Source organism: Phoxinus phoxinus (genome assembly GCF_949152265.1).
Source record: "Phoxinus phoxinus genome assembly, chromosome: 7".
In the NCBI taxonomy this organism is placed as follows: Eukaryota; Metazoa; Chordata; class Actinopteri; order Cypriniformes; family Leuciscidae; genus Phoxinus; species Phoxinus phoxinus.
The window spans coordinates 8,326,366-8,343,991 of record NC_136882.1 but is presented as its reverse complement, the minus strand read 5'-3'; the positions used below and the strand labels follow the sequence as shown (position 1 = coordinate 8,343,991).

The following is a 17,626-nucleotide window of genomic DNA, read 5'->3' as shown; positions in this document are numbered from 1 at the left end:
GAGTGAACTATCATGAGTATGGTAAAGGGATAGTTCACTCAAAAATTAAAAGTATGTTGTCATTTACTTACCCATTAGACTTCTGTTCATATTTTTAATATTGCCTCGTCATTTTTGTCCATCCATTAAAAGTCCACACTAGAAAATGTTTCAAAAAGTTCATAAAGACATTGTAAAAGCAAACCGTATGACTTAATCAAAGTCTTTTGATTGCACTGAATGCACATGAATGTCACTGCAAAGTCATAATTATGAGTAGGAAACTCTGGATTCTCGAGTTTCCGAGTTGTGAGAAAACATGTGTGACGCAATAGACCCTTTTACTGTTTGTACACAATGATGACGTAGCAACGTATGCGCGCGCATATTGGCAACGGAAGTATGGCGAGAATCAGCAGAGTGTCAAGTGGGTGCTGCAGACGCGAGCATTTTTTATTATGTCCTCGCTCCAATCAACACGTTTAATCGCCAGCAGCCACAGGCGCTGCCGGTTCTTCTGAAACGGCCGTGATCCTGTCGGAATCCTATAAAACTTAAGCCCCTTGGTGGAATATTGATTAGTGCAACCGTAAACGCAACAACCAGACATTTTGATGCTGGGAAACCGTTTTGATAAACTTTTGGAGTTGCTAACACATTAGAGCCAGTGGGAAACAACACCACTTCCGTTGCCAAAATGCGCACAACTATTTGATCACGTGGGCTTGTAAAAGGGTCTATAGATCCAGCATCTGTATTAATGGTAAATTTGTTCAAATAAATTAAAGGTTTGTCTTAATATATAACGGGTCAATGTACCGTTGACCGTCTTCATTAATTGAACAAAAACATAAAAACAAAAACAAACAGATGCACTTTCTTTATTCAGAATTTAAAGATGTTGAGTTAATAACTATCGTCGATTATTTAATCTTTTTTTGTAGAAAAGGTACATTGTCAACTTGCTTTACGCACCTGACGTCATAATTACAACTTTCCATCTCGTAAATCAACTTCCCTGGAGGACTTGAATGCATATGTATGTGCATCGATCAATGTTTATATTTGATTAAAAGCATTCCTAAATAAATCTGTTCATATAAAACGATTGTTTCTCTTCATAAAACTTGGATTAAACCGCTTTATTAATTTGGATTACTTTCACAATGTCTTTATCACATTTATATATATATATATATATATATATATATATATAAATATAACAAATATTACAAGTATCTTCATTTGTGTTCTGAAGTTAAACAAAAATTGTATGGCTTTGGGACAACATGAAGGTGAGTAAATGATGGTTGAGGGTGGTTGAGCTGGTCAACTGTTTCAAGTCGAATTGATGAGTATAGTTAACCAGCTCAACCAGTTTCCCACCAGCATAGCTAGGGTTGACCAGTTAACCAGCTCAACCAGTTTCCCACCAGCATAGCTAGGGTTGTCTTCCACTCTGTATGCAGCTAATGCTGCCTGATTGGTTCTTCAATGCACACAGTAGGCATGTCCTGAAGCTCATTCTTCAGATCACTGTCTCTGTAATTCCTGCAGTCTACTCAGCTAACCAGAGTTCCTCCTACCACTTTAATCAAGCTCCCAATCATCTGATCTCAGAGACACAGACACACTCACACTGTTCACTCATCCTCCTCTTCTTTATCCAAGCACGATTGTTGCTGTATGCCTCATTAGGCTTTGGTTTTAATATGAGTCCACTTGTGTTCATGGTGTCATTAGTCTAATGTGGTTAAGAGGGCTCTTTCCCCCTTCAGTTCTCTTGGTAGTTATTGTGAGAGAAAGAAGATGTGTCTTGTTCGTTCATAAAGCGGTAGATGGCACAGACTGATAGGTCATTTACATGCAATCTACTAACAATCACATTGGCTATGTTTACATGCAACCAAATAATATGTTACTAATCAGATTGACGGCTCAATCGGACTGAAAAGTCTTCATGCAAACACCTTAATCGATCCGATTGAGCTCGATCCTAATAATATTTCGATTCAATTGTAAGGGGTGGTTTATTCCTTTTCTAATCCGATCGAGAGAACATGTAAACACTTGATCGGATTGACAACCGAAAACGAAAGGACTGCGCTTGTGCAATGACGTTGAAATAGCGTAATGACGTATGACGCGCGGAACAAGGTGAGCTTCCTGTTGAATAAAGTGTTTTGGATTCGCATCCACAGACACAGGCGTGGGAAGGGGCATTTTTACGGCGTGATAAATATAAGCAGCACGGTAGATATACTCATTGTCTCCAAATTATGACCAGAATGGATAAATATTAAGTCTGCTGTTTAAAACAAATAAAGAACCAATGTAGGAGAATGGTTATTATGCGCAAATAGCGGGAAACACTGTATATTCGTTCAGTGTGCGCATGTGAAAAAATCGATTCCGATTTGAAGCTTGTGACATATAAACGCGCAGATTAACCCGATCACATGGTTAATCACACATATTTTTCAATCGGATTGAATTCAATACAATGAAAAAAAAAGTTGTGCATGTAAACATAGCCATTGTTTACTACATGGTACACGACTGGCCTCTGCTTAATCTGCAGCCAGTGAGATGGCTTGGTTAACATTTAAATGGCCTCTGAAACCCTCTACCTCCCCCAGCTCCACCTGCCGAGATAGATCTAGTACACCAAGATCAAAAGCAATAACATTTGTTTTATGTTAAAACTATTCAGAGACTTAGAGACATACGTTTAAAAAGAAATGACATTAAAGTATATTTTAGTTGGTACCATAATTCCTTGCCAGTAAAAATCGGCAGTACACTACCATATTTTAATTATGAAATTATAAAACTACATATGAAGATGAACTTAAGTCCTGCTTAATACGTTTTCATTAATTGCAATTAACATGCAAAAAACATTACATTCATTTTGCACTTAAGTATAAAAAAAATATATTTTTACATTTTTAAAAATGTATTATTTCCGTAATAAGTACTGTCTCCAAAAGAACCTGAACTTGGATTCACGCTAATTTTTTTTGACATTCTGCTCTCAGGCCGTGTTTGTTTATTGCTCCCTCCTTCACACATTGCAATGATTTCTAATCTCACATTTTCCAGAATGCATATGTGAACATAAACCGCATCATGTCAGTGGCGTCCCGGCTGTCGGAGGCAGGTCACTACGCGACTCAGCAGATCAAACAGATCAGCACTCAGCTCGATCAGGAGTGGAAGAGCTTTGCCGCCGCTCTTGATGAACGCAGCACCATTCTTGCCATGTCTGCTGTCTTCCATCAGAAATCTGAGCAGGTACGTCATTTCTTATTTACTTCAACTGTAGCTCTCAGAACATGTAGAAGCTTTTATAAATATATTAAATAACTTTAAATAATGATGCAGTGGTGAAATAGTTGGTTTGTTTCTCTGTTTGTGCAGTTTCTGTCTGGTGTGGAAGCGTGGTGTAAGATGTGCAGTGAAGGTGGGCTGCCATCAGAGATGCAGGATCTGGAATTGGCCATTCATCATCATCAGACGCTCTATGAACAGGTCACACAAGCTTATACAGAGGTGAGAACACAACTCACAATACGGTTCCATATATGAGGAGCTCTTTTCCAAAACGCTATAAATCCATTTCAATAGTTTTCAGGAAAATGACATTTTTTACCTAGACCCACACATTTTGTGAATATTCAATTTATCCTGTTAAAATGGTTGTGTGGCTCAGTCTGAACATGTTGAACAATGATTATTAAATCAAACAACAATATTGTTGATGATAAATTCAAAGTTTATTTATTTATTTTTCAAAACGCTATAAATCCATTCTTCTTTTTTTTTCAAAACGCTATAAATCCATCAATTGTTTCCAAAAAAATGATGGTTTGTCTTTAATACTTTAAATTAATATAAATTAAACAAGTGCAAATGCATGAAATAAATAAAAGCCAACTATAATAAATAGTTAAATAAAATAAATAATGACACATTTTAATATTGTCCAGCACATAACACTCATACAAATACCAGTCCTTAAATACAACAATGTTAAAAATACATTTAAATAATTTAGTAATTTAGGCTAATTGTAATTTGGTGCCGAACCTGAAAAAAGTAATGATAGCCTAGTAATGATAACAATATTCACTAAGTTATTTAGTAATACATTCAGAGTCATTTTTAGTAAAGTGTCAACCTGTAACAAATAGGACCAATTTGTCGACTACATATGCATGAAAAACGAATGATTAAATAATGATAACGATATTCAATAGGCAAGTCAGTCAGTAATAAATAAATTAAATAAAAATCAAGATAATAAATAAAAATCAGATCGTCCTGTGACAGCCTCTCGGCCTGACAGAAACCTGTGGGAGCAGCTTTGTTGACATCCGACTGTTGGTATTAACGTGCCTCCCGCGAATCTTCTTTTGTTGTTGTTTTTTGTGATTATCTTTGTCCAGTCTGCGTTTAGTAAACTTTAAAGCACTCATTTTGCGGAATTAATGAAATAAACGTCTGTTCAGATCGCCGCCTATTTTGATTGCTTAGAACGCGCCCGAATTCTGATTGGTCGAGAGGATGTATCGCGTTTAGGCTAAAAATAGGTTCGGCGCTTATCGCGTTTCGGAAAGAAACTGCATCTTGCAGTACATTTTAAACCAGGAAATATCGCGATTTTGGCATGACACGTTGATGGAGCAGTGAATAGGTTCAGTACAAAGCAAAATGACATGATAAACTCTTTTTTTTTTTAAATGGCGTTTATCGCGTTTTGGAAAAGAGGTCTTCATATCATATCATATTTAGATGCAATTCTTAGCATTTGATTTCCTTTCAGAACACTAGACAAATAATATAATATGTTGAATGAAAACTTGATTGATTGATTGATTGATTGATTGATTGATTGATTGATTGATTGATTGATTGATTGGTTGATTGATTGTTTGTTTGATTGGTTGATTGATTGATTGATTGATTGATTGATTGGTTGATTGATTGGTTGATTGATTGATTGATTGATTGATTGATTGATTGATTGATTGATTGATTGATTGATTGATTGATTGATTGATTGATTGATTGATTGATTGATTGATTGATTGATTGATTGATTGATTGATTGATTGATTGTGAATTTAAGTGAATGTGATGTGACATGAAATATAATATTTGAAAAGCATTTATTCTTGAGTTATGATCGCAAGAAAGATAAATGATATGAATGTTTTAAAAACTCATGGCTACAAAACAATACATTTAGTTTGTAAATTATGCTTTTTTTAATATATATATGTATAAACTATGCAGTTTTGTGTATTGGTGAGTTTCATCAGACTGCAAAGACATATCGCGCTGAGTATCATCAGCATAGCAGTGAACACTAACACCATGTTTTCTAATTATATCTCCCAAGGGTAGCATGTATAGGATGAAAAGCAGTGGTCCTAGTACTGAGCCTTGTGGTTTTCCATAATGATTTTCATTTACCTCTTCATTTACTACAAATTGATGATGGTCAGATAAGTACAAATTAAACCATGGCAATGCAGTTCCACTAATGCAAAATGTAATTTCCGAACCTATTCAAAAGAATGTTGGGGTTTGATAGTGTCAAATGCAGCATTAAGGTCCAGTAACACTAATAGAGAGATGCAATCATGATCGGATGATAAGAGCAGGTCATTTATAACTCTGACGAGAGCTACCTCAGTACTATGATATAGTCTAAATCCTGGCAGATACCATTTCTCTCTAAGAAGGAAGTTTTGAGGATACTGCCTGTTTTAGTATTTTTTTTTTTGAAAAGAGAGATTCAAGATCAGTCTGTAGTTGACTAATTCTCTAGAATCAAGTTGTGGTTTTTAACCGAATTAATTACACCAGGTGATGTGGGTCATGTCTAAAACTGTCCATTGAGTGCTTATGTTACACAATAAGCCTACAGCTGTACTAATGTTGTTTGAACTAGAACAAATTAGTGAACCGGCCCTAATTAATCTGAAGACACAACAGGAAAACAATGCCACAATGTTATTGTGCTACTTTATTTCACAGATCTCAGCCCCTGATACTCAGACTGAAAATGTATCCCTGTGTTTCCAAGCCATTCAGTCGTTTACCCATGACTCTGTTTAAAGATCTGACATTAGAGAATGTGCTCTGTTGTAGATCTTGTTTAAAACATGGAAACAAGTCATTTTGACCTCAGTACACAATAAAACACTAAGGGTAGTTTTACACAATCAAATATACTCTCTACTGGAGGATCTCTGTTTCTATCACAGATACCTAACGTGACCTTATTTAGATCAAATTAACAATGCCCAATGAGTTACATGCTTATAAGTAATTCTAAGGGTTAGTTCTAAATCTCACTGATCACGTCTCTATCTGCAGGTGAGTCAGGACGGTAAGGCTTTGCTAGACGTTCTTCAGCGGCCGTTGAGTCCTGGTAACTCAGAGTCTCTGACTGCAACAGCGAACTACTCTAAAGCCGTGCACTGTATTCTGGACGTGGTCCATGAGGTCCTGCATCACCAGAGACGTCTGGAGAACATCTGGCAGCACCGTAAAGTTCGTCTGCATCAGAGGCTGCAGCTCTGTGTCTTCCAGCAGGACGTCCAACAGGTAGATAAATGTTCACATATGTCTACACTCTCTCAGGCTATCTCACTGACAGTGATCCTAACTAGTTGCCTACTTAGACAGAATATATATACACATCACTTTAATATGGTCCTTCATGCTAACATTGTCATTTTTTTGTACGAGTAACGGCATCAAATTAAATAAATAGTTTTTATGTGTTTTTTTTTTAAGATGTGCTTTATTCATCCATAATTCCGTAAAAGTGCAGAATGTTGAGTGAGGAAATTTGTCAACAACAGTTCACCATAAATTCAGTGTTGTACAGTTATATACACAACATTTTTTTTTTTTTTTAGTATTTTTTTAGTGTTGGATATGTGCCCAGAGGAGCAGTTAATATCTCTCCATTAGCCTCCTTCAGCGGGTCTGTGGCAGCTCTGGGCCTGGATTCAGCTCTGGTTTATCAGGCCGGGGTCAGCCCTGAAAAATAGCCAACAGACCCGGCCAAATCAAGATCTGAACCAGAACCAAAGAGCTGAAGAGCCCAAACGGGGGCTGGATTTAGACCAGCCAGAGGCCAAACACAGGGCAGGGAACAATAAAACACATCGCCGTCAACTATAAAATTGACATTACTCAACTCCTGTATCAGTTTCAGGGATGATGAGCACCATATTGGATGTTTTTAATCCTCTCTATTCTCTTTTCTGAATTTTCTTTCTACAAAGTGATACATTTTGTGTATTTGCAGAGCACTCCAAATCAGTATCTTAAAAAAAAAAAAAACGGTACTTGCTGATAATGTAATATTAATTAAATAAAAAGCCACGGAAATGTATTTGAATAGTAAACTTTCATGACTATGTTTTTTAACACACTTTTAAAACGTGCACTTTGTAATATCATATTAAACGTTTTACTTTAAAGTAGGCTACATTTCAAATCATAATGTTTCAATAATCTGCTGTTGTGCTTAAAATAAGTACACTTATTTTGATGTGTTGACTAACATACTAAAACACATGTAAAGTACTTGATTGTAAATTTAACTGTAGTCTCTTATTCAATATTAAAGTAAATATTTTTAATGTACTAAATTGCAACTTCATCATTACAAATGTTACATTACAAATACAAGTTTCAAAAGAAATGACATTAAAGTACTTTTAGTTAATTTAGTTCCCCTTCGAGGGAACTCGCACTGCGTCGTCGTCGACGACACTTTGGGGAATGCCCCAGCATAGCGCGTCTGAAGCATGAATGAAATCCTGTCTGATCCTGATTGGTGCTGCGTCATGACGTAGTAGATGACGGCATAACCGGAAGATACAATGGGACGCCCGAACACACACACATTCGCTTTTTTGCTCTTCAGCTGAAAGCGCTCTGTGTATTGTCAGTCTTATTTGGTGTTGTCTGTCTCTGTGAAAGTTTACAAGCACTGTTATGGAACCACGCAAGCAATTTAATATGTGTGTGCATCCGTGTCCGCGTTATATTTCGGGCACGGGCACGGACACACACCAGCTGTGTGTGCTTTGCCTTGGTGTGCAGCACGCTAGAGCGGCTCTCGAGGGAGCCGCTTGTAGCGAGTGTGATAAGCTGCCGCTCAGGGTTTTGCGCTCGCGGCTGGCCGTGTTTGATGAGCACGGCCAAGCTCGCGAGCCCCGCGGTTCTGGGCCCGCCGTTGTCGAGGCAACGCGGCGCCGCAGATCGTGGGGCTCACAGATGGATCTCTCAACGGGACACGGGACTGCTGCGGCATCTTCCCGGTCCTCGTCTGAGGATTCAGATGTTCTCCCGCCTCGTGTGGAAGCCCGCGAAGCGGTTTCTTCCCGCGAGGAAGGGGATCAGATGCTTCAGCTATCAGGCTCTGAGGAGTCTGATGCTGTAAGCATTGATGTGGGTGATGTGGGGCCCGATCAATCACTTCACGCACCCGCCCAAGAGGAGTTGGTGGAGGTTTTGACCCGCGCTGTGGCCAAGTTAAAAATTGATTGGCCACAAGAAGAACCGGAAATCCAGCCACCAAGTAAGCTGGATGAAAGGTTCTTCAGGCGCAGATCTCAAACTCCACGCCGGGGCCTTCCGTTTTTCCCCAACTTGCATAATGAGTTGTGCAAGTCATGGGAAAAACCATACTCAGCCAGGCTCTCCAACCCCCCAGTGCTCGATTTTTCTAACGTGGTTATGGGAAAATACCTCGGGTGGAGGAAGCTCTCGCGAGTTATCTTTCCCCCGAGGCTGCATCGTCCCTTAAAGCCCCGGTGCTGCCCACTAAGCCATGCCGTGACACATCCACTCTGGTGGGCAGGGCCTATATGGCGGCTGGGCGGGCTGGTAGCTGCCTGCACACTATGGCGGTGTTGCAGGCCTACCAGGCTGACCTCCTCAAGGAGCTTGATGAGGGCGAGGGTCCCTCTCCGAGTGACATCTTGGAGCTTAGGAAGGCTACCGACTTGTCTCTCCGCATCACCAAGGAGACGGCCCGTGCCATCGGTCGCTCCATGGCTGGTATGGTGTGTGTGGAGAGGCATTTATGTCTGAATTTATCGGGGATGAAGGAGAGAGAGAAACATTTTCTCCTAGACTCCCCGATGTCACCTGCTGGCCTCTTCGGCGGCGCGGTTAGTACCGTCGTCGAGAGGTTTCAGGAGGTGAAAAAGCAGTCGGCGGCCTTCCAACAGTACCTCCCTCGCCGCTCTGGCTCCTCGGGGAAGGCTGCCTCAAAGGGGCAGCCTCAGCCATCTACCAGCTCCTCGCGCCGATATGTGCAAAGAGAGAGTGTCGCCTCCCGCGCCCCTCCTGAGGGAGCCTGGCAAAGGAGGCGCCGTTCTCGTGGCAAGCCTTCTGAGCCTAAGGTCGATCTGAGGACCGTCCTTCAGGCGAAGAAGGCTTCCTCCAAGCGGTCCTAATTGTGGCCGGACCGCTGAGAGCTGTTCCCCCCGGAGCTCTCGGGGAATCAGTGCTGTGTTCCCGCCGTCCAGCACGCTTCGGGCCACACTGATTTCCCGCGTACGCACGTCGCTCCAGCCGCCTCTAAGAAGATCTGCGGCGGGGCGGCGAGTGCGTCCGCACACCAAAAATCGTTCTCGACCGCTTCCTGCCGGCCAGCCGCTTCAGGAAGTCGGGAACGAGTCTCGGTTGACACCCGAGGCCAGCCTCGAGAGGCCTTAGTAGATTATCTCGGCGCATGGTCATGCCTTCCGAATATATCTCCGTGGGCCCTGCGTACTGTAGAGCTGGGTTACAGACTACAGTTCAGCTCCCCTCCCCCAAAGTTCAACGGGGTGGTCTGGACTGTGGTCGGCCCAGAGCAAGTTCGGGTTATGGAACAGGAAGTTCAATCCCTGTTGGTCAAGGAGGCCATAGAACGTGTTCCTCTGCCAGACAGGGAGTCCGGGTTCTACAGCCGGTACTTCATAGTTCCCAAGAAGGATGGGGGGTTGCGTCCCATAATAGATCTCAGGCACTTGAATCGTTCTCTGAGGAGGTACAGGTTCAAGATGCTCACTATTCCAGCAATCATGAGTCAGATCCAGTTCGAGGACTGGTTCGTCACGATAGATCTGAAGGACGCATACTTCCATATATCCATACTTTCATGTCACAGGAAGTTCCTGAGGTTCGCTTTCGGGGGCGAAGCGTACCAATATCGGGTTCTTCCCTTTAGCCTAGCTCTCTCCCCTCGCACCTTCACCAAGTGCATGGATGCAGCGCTGGCTCCGTTGAGACTCCAGGGCATCCGTGTACTCAATTACATCGACGACTGGCTAATATTGGCCAGGTCGTGCGAGATGGCAGTTCGGCATCGAGATGTCGTTCTGGCCCATATCAGGTGCTTGGGGCTGAGACTCAACACAAAGAAGAGTGTGTTGACGCCCTCCCAGAAGACTACGTTCCTGGGAGTTGTATGGGACTCCACGACGATGCGGGCACAAATGTCTCCCGCACGCGTGGAGTCCATACTGGCGATGGTCTCCAGGAAGAAGCTAGGCCACAACCTCACTGTGAAGCAGTTTCAGAGATTGCTGGGACTCATGGCAGCAGCGTCCAGCGTCATACCATCTGGCCTGCTACACATGAGATCCCTACAGTGGTGGTTGAGAGCCAAGGGGTTTTCCCCGAGGGGAAATCCGTTCCGTATAATCAGAGTAACGCGCAGATGCCTTCGTTCTCTCGTCATATGTAGGAAACCTTGGTTCCTGTCCCAGGGAATGCTGGGGGCATCATGTTGCCGGAAAACCATTTCAACAGATGCTTCCCTCACCGGTTGGGGCGCGGTCATGGACGGTCGCTTTGCGAGAGGTCTGTGGGAGACACAGCATTCTTCCTGGCACATCAACTGCCTGGAAATGTTGGCGGTCTACAAAGCCCTGAGGGGTTTTCTTCCGGACCTCCGCGGCCACCATGTCCTGATACGCTCCGACAACACCTCTGTAGTCGCGTATCTGAATCATCAGGGGGGTCTGAGGTCGCGCCCTCTGTGCAGACTGGCACACCAGATCCTCCTGTGGTCCCAGGGGAAACTGTCGTCTATCAGAGCGATGTATGTCCCAGGGGACCAAAACCTGGGAGCAGACGTCCTGTCGAGGCAGGGGCTGAGGCCCGGGGAGTGGCGTCTCCACCCCGAGGTGGTGGAGGCCATGTGCGTAAGATTTGGCCCAGTGGAAGTGGATCTGTTCGCGTCTCAAGAGACGTCCCACTGTCCACTGTGGTTCTCTCTCAGGTATCCAGCCCCTCTGGGGCTGGATGCCATGACACAGACGTGGCCGAGGCTGCGTCTGTACGCATTTCCCCCGATCACTCTGCTCCCGGGAGTCTTGGAGCGGGTCCGCCAGGAAGGGATCAGCCTACTTCTAGTGGCACCCCGCTGGCCGACCCGGGTATGGTTCTCAGACATAGTAGCACTGCTGGACGGCCTCCCGTGGCAGGTCCCTCTGAGGAGGGATCTGCTGTCACAGGCAGGGGGCACAATATTTTACCCCCGACCAGAGCTGTGGAACCTCTGGGTCTGGCCCCTGAGGGGGATCAGTACCTAGAGGCTGGCCTGTCAGCAGGTGTTGTCGAGACCCTACTCAGCTCCAGGGCTCCTTCCACCAGGAGACTGTACAGCCTGAAGTGGAATGTGTTTTCCACTTGGTGTAGAGAGCGTGAGGTGGACCCAGTTAACTGCCCAGTGGCTTCAGTGCTGGAGTTCCTCCAAGATCGTTTCTCCGCCGGTCTTACCCCGTCCACACTTAAGGTGTACGTGGCTGCCATAGCGGCTTTCCACTCGCCTTTAGGTGATGGGCCCCTGGGAAGGCACGATCTGGTTGTACGTTTCCTCCGTGGGGTTCGGAGGATGAGGCCTGCGGCTCGCTCCAGAGTCCCAACCTGGGACCTGGCGGTGGTACTTGAAGGGTTGGCTGAGGCCCCCTTTGAGCCACTGGAGTCGGCTGAGGCAAAGAACCTGACCCTTAAGGTGGCCTTTCTCCTCGCTATCACCTCTCTGAGGAGAGTGGGGGATCTCCAGGCCTTGGCTATAATGCCAACTTGCCTGGAGTTTGCCCCCGGCGGAGTTAAGGCCATCTTACATCCTAGACCGGGCTATGTGCCCAAGGTGCCCTCCAATGTGGCACGGTCCGTGGTTCTTCAGGCCTTCTGTTCTCCACCTCACGTGAAGGCGGAAGAAGGGAGACTTCACCTGCTCTGCCCAGTCAGAGCCCTGAGAGTGTACCTCGAGAGGTCTTCTCAGTGGAGGAAGTCAGACCAGTTGTTGGTGTGTTTTGGTTCACCCAAGAAAGGGCTGCCTGCATCCAAGCAGACAATCAGTAACTGGATTGTCCAGGCTATAGCCACGGCCTATCAGGTGCGCAATTTGCCTTCACCGATGGCCGTGAGGGCGCACTCCACCAGGGGCATGGCCTCCTCGGTGGCCCTCCTTTCTGGAGCCTCGCTTCATGAGATCTGCGAGGCGGCCGGGTGGGCTACTCCGCACACCTTCATATGATTTTACAGTCTGCAACTCCCTGTGACGCCTGGCGCCAGAGTGCTCGCGTCCTAAGTGTGCCTGGTTCCCAGCTTCACACTAGGGCGGGCGTGATTACGGTGTGGCCTAGTGGGCATTACATTCCCCAAAGTGTCGTCGACGACGATGCAGTGCGAGTTCCCTCAAAGGGGAACGTCTCGGGTTACGACTGTAACCCTTGTTCCCCGAGAAGGGAACGAGACACTGCGTCTCGTCGCCACACCTATCACGGACAGAGCGCTTGCTTCATCGCAAAAGAGCTAATGTGTGTGTGTTTTACTTAAATGGGGTGAAAAGGAACTGTAAAGCATTTCATGTAAATTTAAACTATAATACATTTTCAATCAGTTGTAATTAACATCCAATTAGGTGTCCGAAAACATTACAATAAGTTTGTCCTCAAGTATATTCTTTTAAGTATAAATACCATTTTTAAAACTAGGCTAAAGTGTACTTTTTCTTGTGGGAATTCAGCATTTCTTCGAGTGATTTATTGCTTTTAAGAAAAAGCTACAGCAAAATAATAATATTAAGTATAAATATTTAAAATGTTTCTTTAAAACATTATTTTAGAAAAGTGATCATTTTGAAAATCAGGCTGATGTAAAATCAAGTTAATAGTCTTTATGGTCTCTGTACACAATAGTTGTTGAATAGGTGTTTTACCTCATAGCCGTTTCTGTATTGTGTTTTTTTTTAAGTTGACTGATTGGACAATATGTCAAATGGAAAATTGTATTGACCAATCAGCATCCATGACCACAACTATCAGTTTTATTAAATGCTTTTTACTTTATAGTTCTTTATGAAACCCCATCTATTAACAGATAACCCAGAAACCGATGGGCTAATTCAAGAAAGGAATGTGATGTTTCCTTTCTTATCCTGAACTGATCTTAAGAATCTACAATGAAACATCTACTTTTTTTTTTTCAATTTAACAGGTTGTGGAATATTAATATGATTTGTAGATTTATCAAGAAAATAATTTAATTTACCTCTTGCATTAGAGGAGTGTTTAGAGTTGATCTGACCTACTGATTTGTTAAGGCATCACGCACAGATTTTCTGATATGCATGAGACTCAATCTCTGATAGGTGGAGTTAGATTTCACCCTCCAAACACTGATCAGGTGGATGCAATAAAAAATGCTAAACTCTTTAAGCACAAACATACGGCTCTGATAAACTTGGATCATTGATTTGAATGAGATATCAACATACTGAATGTTTTCTGGGAGACAGATTGTTATTATTACCCATATTTGGTGATGTTAGTTTGCCTCACCCTGAAATGTTTGCAATTCTTGACTAATGGAGGGTGAGATGTGGCCAAATGTCTTCGAGTGTGTAGTTAAATACAGGTAATGAGTAGGTTGAGTTATTTAGAGTAAATGAACAGACCTCCCACACTCACACACATACAAGTCATATTTGTGTTCTTTACTATTTACAGTTACAAGGAATACTTCACCCACAAATGAGAATGTGTATCCTGAAAATGTCCTTTTTGAAGCTTGACAGGACCTATGCCAATTCACTGTCAACATTCTGTTGAAAAAAAAAAATTCCACATAAGAGAAATGCTAATTTCTGGGTGAGCTGTTTATTTAAAAACACTCTTGTGCCTGTCTACATTCAACACACTCTTCCCTAGAGTTCTTTATATGATCTGTGCCTCAGTCTGTGGCAGTCAGACACCCTTTTTGATAAGAACAGACGGGTTCTGCGTTGTTATCTTTGCTTTTTTTCTGAACTACGTAATGAATTGGTTGTGGTCACCAGTGAGTCATGGGGTTATCAGAAGAGTACACAAGTGGTCTTGACTTGGTTACTTGGGAAACCCTGATAACCAGAGTAAATGAGGGTTGTGAGTCATGGTGGGGGAGACTGGGGGAAGTGTGAGAGACAGCCTGCTTTATACACATGAGATTTCCATTTCATGCAGTTAGTGTTCTGTACCAGTCGGACATAACATATCAAGTGTCTCTGTTTTTTTACACAAGTATTTTAGTTTTCCTGTGTTTGTCTGGTAAATGTCAAAATGGTTCCTTGACCTTTATTTTAGACCATTGTGTGAGACAAGTTTCTATGTAAAATGTTGAAAACAGAAAATCCTGAAAACAAGAACATTAATTTATTTGGTTGGTTGGTTGGTTAAAAAATGTCAAGGTGGTGTACCTATTCACGATAAAATTATTGCATTGACACAATGTTCGAAAAAGATGAGGCCCATCTTGTTGAGTCTTGTTGGAGAGGCCAGGCAAAACCAGGGAGACGACCGACTGAGATGGAGCTGGTGGTAATGGAAACCCAGGTGGAGCCAAAGAGCAAAAGACACCACTAGTCCAGAGGGCCATGGCTAAGCCGCAGGTGGGTATGGCTGAGGTGGAGATGTGGTCTTGACAGACCAGGGCGGAGATAGTAGGAATGATGACAATGGTGGAATGGGAGGGAAGGAGGATAGGGATGCAGGGTTGAGGAGCAGCTGACGATTTGGAAGTTGACGATGGACCAAGGTGGAGCTAGAGGGATGAGGGAGCCCAGCGGAGCCTGAGGGGTGACAGACCATAGTGGAGCAGATGGATCGTTGAGTCAAGATGGAGCCGATGAGTCGGAGGGGCAATGTGGAACCTGGGGTTTGAAGGTTTGAGGTGGAACTGAGGGATCCACTGGCCAAGGCGACTGGGAAGCCTCAGGCAGAGACTGCTGAGGGTCTGAAGGGAGATTGCAGAGATGAGGCTCAGGTACTGGATGGCATTGGCAGAGGAGGAGGTAGACAAGGATGCTGGATGGACTTGGAGCTGGGCAGAGGCAATGGTGGACAACTTGGTACCGAATGACTAAGGAGACTTGGTGCTGGAAGACGAAGACGTGGTTCGATGAAGAGATGAAGATGACTTGGAACTAGGCTTTACCAACGATGACTGAGATTACTTGAAACTGGGCTTATACAGCAATGACTGAGACGACTTGGAACTTATCTTAACCAGCGATGACTGAGATGACTTGAAACAGTGCATTTTCAGCGATGATTGAGATGACTTGGTACTGGGCTCAACCAGCGATGACTGGGATGACCTGGGACTGGGCTTAACCAGCGATGATAAGAGGGACATGGAATTGGGCGTTACCAGCGATGACTGAGATTACTTGGAACTGGATGGGACAAGTGGAGACTGTAGACCAGCAAATTCCTCTGAGAGGACTTGGTACTGGGCTCAACCAGCGATGACTGGGAACTGTGCGTTTTCAGCGATGATTGAGATGACTTGGTACTGGGCTCAACCAGCGAAGACAAAGAGGACTTGGAACTGGACGTTACCAGCAAGACTGAGATTACTTGGAACTGGCTTAACCAGCAGAGATGAAGATAACTTGGAACTGGATGGGACCCGTAGAGACTGTAGAACAGCAAACTCTTCTTCATCCAACTCATCCAACACCAATTTCCACGAGCTCAAGCTTAGTTTACACACCTCGGCCAGGGGAGTGTGGGGCTCCACTTCATCTCCTCGAACTCCACTAATATGCCCTCTGCGACAGACGCTGTTGCCGGCTCACACACCTGTCCAGACTCAGGCTCTGAGACTAAAATAGCCTCTGGTGAACGCTCAGGCTCTGGATTCGTGGCTGGCTCCGGCTTTGAGTCTGTGGTGGGCTCTGGCTGTTCCACTGCGGGCTGGGCTGATGGTGGGCTGGGCTCTGGAGTGGGGCTGGCGATGTCCTCGGCAGCGAGGCAGGCGTAAAATGTGAGTCACACGACACCAGCACCCACTCCAGATACTTTGCAAAGCTTCTTCTAGGACCATCTACAGGCAGGCATGCCTTTGATTTCTCATCAAGCCCAGTGTTAGAATACACATAGAGAGTGGTTGGGGTAGTGGGTAAGGCATGACAAGAGAGATGTGTGGTGCTGAATGAAAAATTATGATAATATTTAATAAACAGAGAGAGTGAAAACACTACACACCTAAAATATTAACGTTAACGTGGATGGAAAACAATAGTAAAAGAACTGAAGGCTTAAATACACATAGGGGATGATCAACAGAACAGTAAAAACACGTGTTTAACTAATATGAAACCACGACAACTAATGATGAACTAGAACACAGGCAAAACAGTGACAAAGTGAACCATGACTACAAATTAAACAGAACAAGACAATGAAAGGAAACAAGACATGACTGTGACAAGCAGCGGCAAGGTCATGGGTTTAATTCCTGGGGAATGCAGGAACACTGATAATATGTATATCTTGAATGCAATGAAACTCGCTTTGGATAAAAGTGTCTACCAAAAGAATAAAAGCTAAATCTAAATCAATTTAATCAAAATATTTTTTGATTAAACAAAGGCACTTAAATAAATACAACGAATACACCTTTAAGAACTTGGCATTTTAAACCAATTTTTTTTAAAGATTTTTCCTTTTCATAATCTTGGACATCCTTATTTGTCACCGACCCATAAAGCAGGAGAAATTGTAATAGCAGTTCTGGCTGTTTACGAAACACTCAGTTTATTATGTCTTTTCCTTGATTATTTCTTGTACTTGATTATTATCATAAGTTTGATTTGCTGAGGTTCTTTATGTAAACAGTCATTACAAAGCATAATCAATAGTTGTGAACACACACTTAACAGATTTTTTGAGTCAAACATCTTGCGAGTCACAATGACTGATAGTCAAACACAAATGCCTGATTGTTCTTGAATTTTGAGTTGATTTATTTGGCCAAACAGGTGTTTGGATTGAGTGGATGTATAACCTGTGCCATCTGTGAACTCCAGATTGTGAGCATCTTCTGATTGACTCATCACGCAGGGCTATATTTATCTCATCAGCCTCTGTTAATGTGCGTGTGAAAGAAGGAAGCTGTTTTTAGAACATGAAGTGGACGCATTAATCAATGTAGCAGAAACAAGAACTCGTTGACGCAATTGTTTGCATGTTTGATTATCTTTGTATCACTTGCAAACACGCAAGTGTAGCAGAAGAACCACATTTACCACGAATGTAACCAGAAAAAGGTGGTCAGATGCATTGGT

The 17,626-nt window shown here is 43.4% G+C and overlaps 1 protein-coding gene across 2 annotated transcripts in view; it reads left to right on the top strand.

The window, feature by feature from the left end:
* Positions 1-17,626, top strand: part of kalrna (kalirin RhoGEF kinase a) — a 277,075-nt gene that overhangs the window by 112,789 nt on the left and 146,660 nt on the right. For both annotated transcript variants that reach the window (XM_079619850.1, XM_079619849.1), the window contains exons 7-9: positions 3,085-3,276; positions 3,403-3,534; positions 6,370-6,600. In XM_079619850.1, the coding sequence (XP_079475976.1) occupies positions 3,085-3,276; positions 3,403-3,534; positions 6,370-6,600 (555 nt within the window). The remainder of the gene's footprint in view (positions 1-3,084; positions 3,277-3,402; positions 3,535-6,369; positions 6,601-17,626) is intronic.